At 45.1% G+C, this 13,311-nt stretch overlaps 1 protein-coding gene across 1 annotated transcript in view; it reads left to right on the top strand.

Moving 5' to 3' along the window:
- LOC144103216 (solute carrier family 26 member 10-like) overlaps window positions 1-8,565 on the top strand; it is a 94,603-nt gene extending 86,038 nt beyond the window's left edge. The window contains exons 16-17 of the mRNA XM_077635990.1: window positions 6,254-6,308; window positions 8,370-8,565. Of these exons, the coding sequence (XP_077492116.1) occupies window positions 6,254-6,308; window positions 8,370-8,521 (207 nt within the window). The 3' untranslated portion in view covers window positions 8,522-8,565. The remainder of the gene's footprint in view (window positions 1-6,253; window positions 6,309-8,369) is intronic.
- The last annotated feature ends 4,746 nt before the right edge of the window (window positions 8,566-13,311 follow it).

Here is a 13,311-nt window from a genome sequence, read left to right as displayed (position 1 = left end):
CTATGACGCCATTGCAAAGCTACCCCACACCTCCCGTCTTCGACTCCTGGAGTATTACAATTCTTCCTGGATGGCTGGTGAGGTCCCCACGGAATGGAAGCTGGCGAAAATCGTGCCCGTTTTGAAACCCTGTAAGCAGCCAACAAGCTACGCATCATTCCGGCCGATTGCCCTACTGAGCTGCGTAGGTAAGCTCATGGAGCGCATGATCTGCAAGCGCATAACTTGGTTCCTAGAAAGCGGAAATGAGTTCACCCAAGAAATGAACGGGTTCCGTCAAAACAGGTCTGCGACTGACAATATCATCGCCCTCGTCTCATCAATTGAGGAGTACCTTCATGCTGGGTACATCCCAACAGCCGTTTTCCTAGACATCAAGGCCGCTTTTGACTCAGTCTTTCACCATGCACTTCTCGCAGCCTTTGGCAGTCTTGGCCTTGGAGGAAGGCTATACAAGTGGATTGGGCATTATTTAAAAGAACGACAAATTTTTATTACCACTCCAAACGGTCCAACACGCTTTCACGCAGTGGAGAGGGGGGTACCACAAGGAGCGGTGCTCAGCCCTCTCCTGTTCAATATTGTCCTTATTCACATAAGAAGACACCTTCCGCGAGGGGTCCGCATAACAATTTATGCTGATGATATCTGCATCTGGACCGCGTCACGTTCGCGCTATATTACCCAGCAACGTCTTCAGAGAGCACTATTGCACATTTCGATGTACCTGGCTTCCAGAGGTCTTCGTCTCTCGCCAGAAAAGAGCGTTGCAATGGCGTTTACAAGAAAAACGATGACCCGATATCCGCTGCTCCTAGGCGGACGATCGCTGCCATATGTACGATCTCAGCGATTCCTGGGTGTTGTAATCAACTATAATCTGTGATGGTCACCTCAGATCAAAAACCTCCGTGCGAGGATTACTGCAGCATCGCAAGTGTTCAGGTTCATGGCGGGAACAAGGTGGGGTAGCAACTGCCGATCAATGCTTCTGCTTGAAAAAGCCTACATTGAAGGAACCTTGCGCTACTGTCTACCAGTGCTTCAAAGATTACCTACATCAAGCAATAAGACTCTCAATACCGCACGGAACAACTCCCTGCGAATATGTCTTGGCCTCCCAAAGGGTTCCTCTGCATCAGGAACAGTAGCGGAGGCAGGATGTCTCCCACTAGAGGTAATTGCCGCCCAGGAAACTATGCGTACCCATCTCCGCCATGTCCTGCAAGGGAAGAAGCACTTCCTACACCGTGTCCACCTAACTCACAGCAACTCTAGCTTTGGCCAGGCAGTGCAGCTCCTGCCCCTTCCTACTATTAATCAGCCTCAGAAACTACTACCTCTGGCCTTTCCTCCATGGACACTCTCTCCTCTAAAGGTGAAGAAGTCTGTTCCAGGTGTGAATGCAAAGAGCCGCATGCCACAGGCAGCACTTCTGCAAGCTACTCTCGCCTACTTAATCGAAGAATATACGCAGCACACCCATATCTTCACCGATGGTTCAACTACTAAAGAAACTTCTTCTTGTGGCCTTTATGTGCCCTCAACAGGCCATGCCCTTTCTTACCGGCTGCAGCGGAGGACCTCCTCTACAACAGCTGAGCTTCACGGCATTAAGGAAGCTGTTTCTTACATCCTGCGCCGAACCGCCGGCCGTTGGGCTATCTTCACCGATTCAAAAGCATCTCTGCAGATCCTGGCCAACCTGCTGAAGAAAATGAATCACCAGCCAGTTTCCCTGAACATTGGGTATCCATCATTTAGCTATTGCCGCAGGCCACTGCATAACATTTCAGTGGGTACCTGCTCACTGTGGCATTATGGCTAATGAAAAAGCAGATGAAGCGGCCCGTAAGGGCCATCAACATCAGAGATACATTCGAAGTTTTCTCACGAAATCTGATGCGTCCCAAATGGCTAAAAGTTTTGCGTACGAAGAAACGTATCGGCTTTGGAGTTTGCCGACACATCATTACCAATTTGTTCACTCAATCGACCCACATCTTAGATCAAGACTCTAACCCAGAATTCCTCGACAACTCGAAACACTTTATCACCGACTTCGTCTGAACGCTGCATATACAAATGGCCTGCGATACCGTTTTACACAAATGAACAGTCCGCATTGTGACAACTGTGCTTCGATAGAAACTGTGGAACATATCCTGCTTGAGTGCCCTGCGTATGCTAACGAGCGTGCGTACTATGAACATTGCATGCAGAAGCTCTGCCCAGTGCCCCTAACAATGGACAAAGTTTTAGGCCCCTCAGCCTGCTTCAGGCAACAGAGACTTGCAATGAACTTTCTTTTTACATATTTAAAAGACATTGGACATATCGATAAGCTCTAAATTCACTTGCAGGTTACCTTCATGCATTCTTCTTGCAGTGAACTTCGTCAGCCCATTCGTCGGACTATGCACTCCATCATTCCATAGGTTGCATCAATACTCGCCACTGCATCCTTAGTACCCATTTCATGGCTGCATTTTATCTTCGTTTTTTTTCCACCTCTTCCACGCTGCTCTTCTTCAGTCTTTATCTCCCAAATTCCCCTCCGTACGCAGAGTAGCATGCCAGCGATATTGAAAAGCCGGCTAAATTCTCTGTTTCTTCATTAAAGAGTCTCTCTCTCTCTCTCTCTCTCACGTGCACCACTCCAGGCTGGGTCGACGGCGCGCACTCTGCACAGAACCGTCAGGCAGAACTTCATAAGTTGCATCCGTGATGCGACGCAACACACTGTAGAAGCCAAAGTATCGACATAGGAGTTCCTCCGACGAGCCTTGGCGACAGACAGGTGTCCATAGCTACACTTGCTCGCCGGGTTGGTACTCGACGTGTCAATATCGCTGGCTATTGTGGCGGGCAACACTTGCCGCCTGATGTGCATGCGGGAGAGATGGCTGACTTCCTCCTTGTGTTGGACAAATTCATCGGTGTGTGGCATGGACGCCCGGTCGTCGGTAGTGTACGCAAACATGGCATCCTGCATTGTGTGCACATCACTTCTATTAATATGCCGAAAGGGTGCAAAGTGCGTTGTTTCTTGTACGGCCGTTCGGAATGTCCGAACCCATTTCTTATTCGAGATTTTGTAATTTTTTTTCTTACTTGGCATAATGAATGTCTGGGTTAATGTTAATGTCTTTAAAAATGCTTTGTCAGTTTTGGACTCGCGGTGTTTGATTTCTCACAATATCTGGTTATAGAAAGCTGCAATAGTTATTGTTTCGCTGCGTCTAGGACAGGCAGAAACACAGTCGTATCTCAATAACTTTTAAATCAAACGAAAGCCTTTCATTTGTAAGCGATGAATCATTTTCATGCTTGTTTTGGAACCCGCATCCTATACCAAAAAATAATACTATCACCTGTAGTGGACCGTTGTAAAGCATAATACCTTACTGATGTGTATTGGTGGAAGGGGGCGAAAATTACCTAGAGCACCAACGTAGCTGTCAGCAACACTAGCTGCAAACTTTACACAGTATGACCAGCGTAGGCTTTCGATGAACAAAACGCCTAAATATTTATGCATTCAAGCACACTTTAAAAAACAAGACCGAAACGAGACTGTACCAGTATTATTTCTCGGTTTATTGAGTACTGAGAAGAGCTTATGTTTGGTTTTACTGACATTCAACTACAGCTGTTTTCCATAAAGCTGTCTTCACATATTATCGAATCATTCATTCGTTACGAAGACAGACAAGTAGTTGTATAATGAAAAGAAGGCACTTTTGTCATCGGCGTAGAGTCGAGCAGTAGCCGTTTGAAGATATTATCTCAGTAAAATGTTTAGACGCATGAAAAAGTCGAAGGTGGTTTATCTTGAGTCAATAAATCAATAAAACTTGATTATTAGAACCCCAAGAAAACATGCCGATTTGTAGTTAGCGCACTCAGGCTTCCTCCACGCCAACGGAACAAGGCTTTGCTCTCAACCATCTTCAATTTCTTTAAAAAACATCATGGATTATTGCGTCATTGTGACAAACATTATCCCAGCTTTTTTTTTTTTTCTAAAAAAAAGTTTCTCTTCTCGTGGCCGCCATCCCAAGTTTGCAGGTGGTACCATAAAGTATGCTTAAAAATAATTGAAAAAACTAAACCTTTAGCGCAGGATTTTACAATCTTTTTCATACAAATAACGTAATTTGGGCTTTCATATGCAGTGAATTCATTCGAACAAAAGGCAAAGAAGCCCATAAAAATATTTCCAATACAGAAAGTGCGTCGCGTATCAGAAAAAAATTATCTAACTTTCAGGAAATATGCAGTTTGAGGCACATTCAGCCTTTACTTGCAATGTGAGGTGGTCTCAGTAAAATTAAGACATAAAGTGAGTTGCACAGAAACGTTAAACGGCATTTATTCCTGAAATTTTATTCGGCACTTTTTTTTTCTTTTCAGCTAGGAAACGATTTTGCAATTTGAGTACTTGTGTTCAACCCGAGCGTTTCTCAGTGCTTGCTTTTAATTGCATTGCACGCTAGCGCCGACATCATGGAGACTCATAAGCAACGCTGCATGATGCTCCGAGTGCATGTTCCTAATATTCCAGTGTTGAAAGGTCCGCTGGCGTGTTCATTCACATTTACCACTCAAAACTCTCCGGGCCCTTAAGTAGGACGCAGGTCCGGTATGCACCGCTGAGAGGGATAAAGGCATGTTGCGGAGAAACTCTTGCACGTTGAATGGCGAGCTCTTTCGCCGCGACTTACTTTTGCCGTGGCCCCTGCGATGGCGGAAACGGACTCCGTTTCGCTGAGATGCAGCGCGGCACATTATCGCGGAGTGGTTGTAACTCTGACAGCAAAGTGCTCTTCCCGCCGATAGGCACCCCTGTGCCGTTTACGTTGATGAGTGATAGAAATTCTGCTCGAGCTAGGATCGAAAGTGGCACCTGCATTTGATAGTGTTCCTCTCAGCTGCGGGATGAAGAGTGCGGTTGCAGCCGTCATGGTGCGCAGCTCTAGTCACCATGCGGGGTGTCCTGATCCTCCTGCCTAGCAACCACTTCATTTTTACTTTTTGTAACAGTACTCTTCAGTAGATTTCTGTATTGCCGGAACTGGCAGTGTCCAAGCCCAGAGCACCATTGTACTCAAGCAGTGTAGTGCTGATTACGTCTCTATTTTTAATCAGCTAAATAGTGTGCCACAGTGTAGAAAAAACACAAAGCAACGCCGAGGTTCAACGCAAGAACACAGGTTGCAAAATTGTTTCTTCGCTTAAAGCAAGAATGGTCCTATTAAACTTCCAGAAACAAAAGTTATTGAATGGTACAGTGAAACGTACTCTTTCACATTTTATTGGAAAACATTTGGTGATAAAATGGTGCATTAAAGTACACCTCAGGAACCCCTCGCTATAATGGCTCTGCTGCCCGTAACTCAAGCGGGATGTACTACTCTTCTTCCTAAATAGGTTACAATAAATGAATGAAAATGGTTTTCGATCTGTCCGTGAAAGCGTTCATGCTGGATTTAGAATGTTGGATTTCGTCATCTGTGGTTTGGTTCTGCAGCGACCCGCTCTCATTGATACTTTTCAGCTGCGATCTCAGTTTCCTTGTTGTAAGCTTTTTATACACGCCTGACTTAATATTCCCGTCTTGCCCTCACTCGTTGTCTCCACTTTTGCTTTTGTGGCTTTTAACCCCAACAGCTGACGACGGGCTAGTTTCTTAGTATCCGCAACCACAACGGATGACCACGTCATTATACTGGCCTATGAGCAGCTCTAGGCAGAACAGAGGGCTGTGTCACGTGTTCCTATTAATGAAGAACATTAAGTTCTTTTTTGAGCAGATTAGGCTGTAAGATCACATTTTCACTTTTAGCAGCCGAATTTTCTTTTAACGAAAGAGACGGCCTTCATTTGGAACCTCTTATTTCTCCTCTAGCAAAAACGTAAAAAATCGTCTTCAAGCTTTCACGTTATTACTTTTAAGGTTCGAAGTGTTCGGATGTATCGAACTTGTAATGAGATAATATTCAGATATGCCAAACACTCCTCACTTACATTTCCGGCCTAGCAGGACAATAGGATAGTTACATTTAGTAGGAAGGGTTGGCATTTTAATCAAAGCACCCTAGTCTACCACAATATATTCAAGACCACTGTGGTAGTAGTGATCTGTGGAAACAGATCCCTCGCTTTAATGGGAGATTGTAGCATTGAAACTTTTATATTACATCACATATATGCATATAAATAAAACTGCTATCTTTTTATTTTTCTCAAGGTTGTGGACTTATGTCTTCAGAACAAGTGCATCCTCTATTTGGCTGCCCTGCCTGGTAAGTTCGAGAACAATGCTTTAAAGAATTTTGCGGTTAATACCAGAAATCACCCTATGCACCGATGTTTCACAAAACCGGTGGTTTTACCCGAAAGAAACCGGTAAGTACTCTAGGAAACTCACTTTCTGTCCAGCAAGACATGACGATAGTCCTTTCAAGCGGCTTCTTGATTCGGTGATTTACCTATCACTACCTAGTTTGTTCGCTGGTTTTGTACAGTATTCGTATTGGTAAGTGATTGTCACTTTGAATCACAGCACGCGCGCCTTCAGTTTTAGTGCATATACTAACTCGTCCTTTAGCATTACATCTTAAGAACTGCAAATGGAACGCACAAATTAGTTTTAGGGTCGAAAACGTTTTTTTTGTCCAATTCTCCTCTATTTCTTCGTATATACCGTTTAAAAAAAGCAGGTCAGTTGATTATAGACTCACTGGTCCACGGGGGGTGACATTTGCTGTTGGGACGATTTCTGCGGTACGTAGCTTAGATTGCCATGAACGTTCATAAAGTGGATCCCTGTAGTTGCCTAGCCATAGAATATTCTGTTCATTTATCAAGCACTCTATTTGCTTCGTTTTGGAGCTTGAGACTACTTTCTTCCCTCATGGTTCAAAAACTGCACTCGTTTTGCTCGCCGGCAGTAGGTGTCTGAATAAAGCACGTTACTAGAAAAGCAGGCATAGCGCGTTGTATGACGCCCCATAGAGGTCACTTGCACCGCTCGGTTATTGTTCAGGTATTTTGGCTGCCAAACGGGCCGCCGTTCTTACCTGTTCTTATACTTCGAAATAACACGCATAGTCTCCCTCACTGCATTCATGTCTCTAAACGCCTACTTCACTTTGAGTAGCGCAGCGTACTACGTGGCCTCGTCGTTTTCTATACTTACGAGCCGCCGTGTTATGCCGCTTTCAGCCGCTTTTATTTTTCGCCTCTACTTTTTTGCCCATAGAGACGCGTTCGGACGCCTTGGCCGCTTCCTTGCATTCGTGTGCGGACACATAACACCACGTTTTGCGATAAAGGCGAGCAGTCTTATCTGTTGACTCACCCGGCTTCCTGGAGAGCACAAAGCAGCCCAGGCCGCCGCGGTGGCTCAATGGTTATTGCACTCGGCTGCTCCATGAAAGGCGTGGCTTCGATCCTGCCTTAAAGTCGACCACCACCGCAGCCTTGTATGCGCAAGGCGCTTAAACTCATAGCCTAGCCTTAATAGAGGTGTTCAAAACCATCCTTTTCCTCAATTTCCATCCTTTCGCTCTGCTTTTAGAATGTTCATTTCCAGCCTTTGTTCTTGGATGTGCCTGAGTTAAAAGGCATAAAAGGTCGCTAAATTGCCAAATGCTGCTTTTTGTAGCCGCAAAGTAAGGTAAGATAGGCGACAAAGCCCATAGTTAAGGCAGACGAAGAGTGGGCGAGTGCTACTGAGCTTTAAAAGGGCTCTGAAACACATTCTGAGGAAAGTCAGTGGTAGGGCCTACCTTTAAGCGTGCAAAATGTCGCACGAGAAAGAAAGCCGCTCAGTTGCTGAAATTAAACTCTGAGTACAGATAACTCAGCGTATACAAAACGCATTGAAAGCAGTTCCTGCGGGAGGATATTCGTGTAGCTGCGCCCTTTAACAACCCAGCCACCAAGCACCTTTAGTGAGAGCCCCTTTAAGAGCCCCTTTAAAAAAGCGAGAGTAAAGGTGGGCTGTTAGCGCTGGGCCCAGCGCGAAATCTTCAGCGGGGAAAGCAGCGGCAAGTAAATCACCAAACGTGGCAAAGGAATCAAAGAGAAGCGGGTGATCGGTGAATCTCCTCAAGCCGCAAAAGCGACAAGAAGCACTGCCTAGCTAAAACAAAAGATGAATGCAATGAACTGGCATGTTTAGCAGCCAGTTAACCTGACCTATTTCCCCACTGAGGCTGCCACAATCTATGGGGCTTCAAGAACACGCTGCGCGCGTTTCCAGCAAAGCATTTCATGCCCATTTCTAGTTTGATTGACGTGACAAGCTACAATTTTTTTACACTGCTGCAACTTACAAGTCTGTATCGTCGTTCTTGCAGATGCAGCATTGAGAACCATCAAGACACAAGGGGCGCTGTTGCGGAAGATTGATCTCGATCGCATCACGCCTACTATACAAGATGCTCTCGCATTTATAAGTTGCCAATCATCTCCGTCAATAACACCAAGCCCACTTCGGACGTACCTTTAATAAAGTGGCTAGCCTTAGAGCTTCTTCCTAAAAGACATTTCCTATGTTCAGTGTAATGTACGGCCCAGTTTATTAAGAAAATTTTTACTCTCGTGCTGCTCCAATTCTCTTGTTTTTTGTTCTGCTTTGTGACGCTGCACGTATGTGTTTTTTTTTCTTGTTGAAAACGTATCTTATTCTCATCATTTTCCGCTCGAGCAGTGTACCTTATTTGCATTTGAGATGCACGAGGAGTGAGACACTTGAAGCAAGATTAGGCGAAGTTGTATCAAAACGCATTAATGCACTTTTATGAATAATTGCTCTGAGGGGCTTACAGCGCTATCTTCTTGCTGCCACGCACTAAGGAATGTATATCAGCGCGAGATAAATTACAATTTACATATTTTTGCGCAAGGGATACTGGATATACGCATGAAGGAATAATCAGAATCATGCGCTCCTTTCGTGTTCCGAAAGGTTCTTCCACAACAAAACATTCAAGCAGCAACTTCTTGCCTAGTTGCATGAACACTAGTTTCGCTTTTTAATGAATACGAATGCTCATCACCGGTATAGAAGTCTAGACATTCTGAAAATTTGAAAAATAAATACTTCTAGATATGGCCCGGAACATTCGTTATTTCTCAAAACTTTTTAATCCTTTTTCAGCAGGAGCCTTGCTAATACTAAAGATGTGCCTTCCTGGTCAATTACTTTTTAAAACTAGCGCGTGCATGTGTTTGCACCTTCACGGGCTGGTGTAGGCATTAAAATGCCAAAAAAGGACTACGTCATTCCTCGTCATCTCACTACAAAGTTGTGGATTTTTTTTGTGATTATAACACAAAATGGTCTATCCACGTGCAATTAACTGAAGCAAGCTCCTGCTGTTTAAAAGGGCACTATTAATGAAATTAGGTTGGTTGAAGAGATATCTGGGTGCACATCTTCAAGCCTAGCGAGAAACAAACTTGCAAAAGAACATCACTTTTCAATTACCGCTTCGTGGCTTCATCATTGTTCAGCGTTTGGGTCACTATGGTGCAGCAATACGTATTGCGAAAACGAGATATCGAAACAAACATAGAGAACAATAAACTTTTCTAGAAAATTCAGCATTGTGTACTGGCAATCTCTCAATGAAGACAGCATCAAAAAAAAGGCAAAGAAGAATTTGTACTCCTTGAGGAATACATTTAGATGTTTCAATCAATAAGACCTTTAGAAACTCATTAAAGTTTGTGAGCGTCACAAGCCTGAGATTTAGCAATGCGGAACAATTAATGACTTATGTGGGGTTTGTGTAAAGACAGGCAGGGACTGATAAATCAAAGCGCAACATTTAATTCCACTTGGAAAGACCTACATCCAGAAAAATGTCATTTTACCAACAATTGATTTAAACAACTGCGGTTTGTATTTTTTTCTGCTTCAAGGATTACTGGGATAAAAACGCCCTCTAACTCTACAAAAGCATTTCACCCTGGTCCTATTCGCTATCATTTATCCAGGTTCAGTAACGTACGGGATGCAGGCTAAGTGCACAGGAAATATCTAATTGTTACTGCGAAAGCACCTATCCGGAGGTTCAGAGCTTAACATAATTGCCTAATATATGTTGTGCACCTCGGGAGCGTACAAAAAAGATCAACAGCCACGATCGGGAGCCGAACCGGCTGTGGCATGCACAGATTAGCTACAAAAGCCGCTGCGCGAGACCACTGTGCTATCGATGTAGCCGAACACTTCACTTGTTAAACTGTACCACACTCTTGTTGTTGCCTCAGAAGTGATGGCACATACCCACGGTGGGGGATTGGCCACTCTTCTTCTGCACATTGGAGAGCGCTGTCTTATTCAACTTCAATCTGCTCCTTCCCTTGGCACTACTTGCTCATTGTCGTGTTCTAAGTGGCACATATCTATCCTTTCACACTGATTGGAATGTAAACAGTAAATATTCTTGGTATTTTTTTATTTGGGTTCTAATCGCTGGAACTATCGCAAAAACGTACTGCCGTGCATGTTTTTTTTTTTAATAGCGCCGGTCTTTTTGTGGTAAAATGGGAAATTGGTTCCTAAGCCACCATTCTTATATACTAGGTAATATTAATAACAAATCATTACCTCAACCTTGCCTAGGAGTATGCCGCAGTGGGTGCTACAGAGCCTCCAGGATTCCATTTTACTTGCAGTCAGCAGTACAGTTATGGCACTTTCCTTCAATCAACCGTGCTGACAACTTACTCCGTAGTGGACGCTTCACCACAAGGACTCCTTATATCCGGCTACAACTTCCATGTACAGCGTTCATGAACGCTTTCTTTCGCTTTCACGAGCTCGTTTATTGCGCAGAGATGGCAGCGACAGTAGCAGGCGAACTACGCAAAATCCTGCCTAATGTGAAAGAGAAAGCAACGCTTCCAATAATGCAAAGGTTGATGCATATGTACTGCAAATAGCATCCAGCGCTTTGCGAGCACTCGCCTGCCAAGACTTGGGCTCCTTGAATGTGCTAGCATCATCTTTCAAGAGCGGATACGCTTGCAGCGTAACAGTTTGAAGCCTTGTTTTAAACCATTATGACTCTACGGTGAATATCTGTAGCTTATGACTCGACAGTTTTGCAATCACCAGTTTTGTTTACATAATAGACTTCAATCTGTGGTCGTTAATTGGCCCGGCTGAAACTCATTATGAATATGATGAAGTACTCTAGAATATTCACGTTACGGTAAAGAGAGCATTCGACAAGTTCTCACCTCATTAAGTAACTTTAATTTTCATACATTGCTAAAAACGTTGGTTCGGTATTTGGTTCCAGTTGTAGAAAATTCCTAAAAAAAAGATTTATTTCGTCATAGTGCTGGCGAAATAGAACCTCGCCATCAAATTGCACGCGCTCGTTTAAGGAGACACATTCGCCTTGCCGACAAGAGAGCAAGTTGGTATTACAGCGTTGTGTGCGCAGCAAAATAGTTGCTACGAAGGGGAAATGACTTCAGTATTTGGAAAAACAGGGAAGTGCGCGAGGGAGACGCATGCCGTGCAAGCCTGTTACTTATATGCAGGCGACTTACTGCAGAATGCACGAGCATGGATTGTTAACGCTTTACTTGAGAAACGTGCGAGTTTTCTATTATAAAATTGGGAAGGGGGGGGGGGGGGGGTGCTGCTCACGTTTTTCTTGAGCCAATGAAAAAGACTGTAACGATGTCTCAGATCGAACTTCTATTCACTTATAAATTTTTTCGTCTTAGAAATTTCACACTGAGTTCCTTGCTGAAAATTCACCCAGGTGAATCAGAACTGAGCTGAATATTTAGCAGCTCTACGAATTGTTTCATAACACTGCAGGCCTTATTCGCCTGCATATCACTGATTGCGGATCATGCCCTTGGTCACCGCTTTGTTTTTACAGTGTGGCTATTTCGAGCAGTGTGCACAAAATATCGAAGGAAAGCAAAACTTGTTCTTACGCAGCCACGTGTGGTACAAATTGCGAAAATACGGCTTTTTTGTGACAAATATCTCTGAAAACCGCTCTCCAATAATTTTTTAGAGGAATGAAAATGATCTGGGCGAACGGAAATTTGAATACTTGATTGGAAAAAAAGTTTTTGGCCGTGCACGTCACTGTGTTACGTTTTACGGTTAAGGATTACGAAAGAGAAAGCACAGCTATCCTGACGGTTTTTTTTAATAAGAAAGCATTACAAGCCCCATTAGACAAAATTCCATCGGCAACCGTCGTTGTTGAAGCCGAGAGATGGTCCCAAAAAGATGACGTCATCACGCCTTCTCCGAGCGAGGCGCTCGCGTTGCCCGGATAGATGGCGCATGCATATAAAATTACGTCACGGCACCGGCTCGGCGCGCAGGTAGTCCCACTCCAGCTCTGACTCGTTGGGAGGCCGGAAGGTTAGGAAGAAAAGCTGTGTGCGCTTACTGACACCATCTGATTGATCCTCTGAACAGCCGCTAAGATGGGATCGCCCACGCGCAAGGCACTCACTCCCCGTGGCCTCTCATCTATGCAGAACGCTGCAGCGCGCCTGGCCTTGAAAGGTCGTTGCTGCGGCTCACCCCAGATGCGATACCATCAGCACCTCCGGTAGAGCGCTTGCGCTTGGCGAGACCCACTGTGTGCAGCTCGAGGTTCCGAACGTGTGCCGGTCTTAAGGGGCGTTTATACTCCTACGTAAAGCGCGCGTGCCAGTCACGGCGACGTCACGTTGGCCAAAGCGAGACTCTTTACGCTGCAACGGTAGTTGACCAGCGACGCTTTCGGCGGCTTCGGCGCACTCCGGCCGCACTGGAAGAGACATGGAGAATGTCTCTATTTCGCGTCGAGTGCATCAGCCGCCGCCGGCCCGACCACACCAGTCCCTCCTTACCCTCTCCTCGTCGACAACAGATGGCGCGTCGAACGTACTGCGCATGATCTGCGCATGCGCTTCTCCAGGCGCAGCCGCTGCGCCTCATCGGAGCTGTTGGACTGTAGGAGGGCCACATTTGCGCCTGGCGCGGCGTGACCAGCTCACGTGACTGACCATCAGCGGCGCTTGCCCGCGCGCCGAGGACGACGGAGTAAACACACGCCTTTAGTGCACGACAAACCACGCAGGTGAACCACCTCGCATATAGATTACTGATGAAAAAACTTTCGCGCAAGAACTAAAGCTTTCGCATTCCTACACGTAAGCTGTCTTAAGTGTCTCTGCCGAACTTTTGTTCGCACCTTTACAAGTAATATAGGTTAGATGGGCAATCCGGAATGACAAAAAGCAGGAAAGAAAACCATCGGA

This window comes from Amblyomma americanum, chromosome 9 (assembly GCF_052857255.1).
Source record: "Amblyomma americanum isolate KBUSLIRL-KWMA chromosome 9, ASM5285725v1, whole genome shotgun sequence".
NCBI lineage: Eukaryota > Metazoa > Arthropoda > Arachnida > Ixodida > Ixodidae > Amblyomma > Amblyomma americanum.
This window is presented reverse-complemented; position numbering and strand designations above follow the sequence as displayed.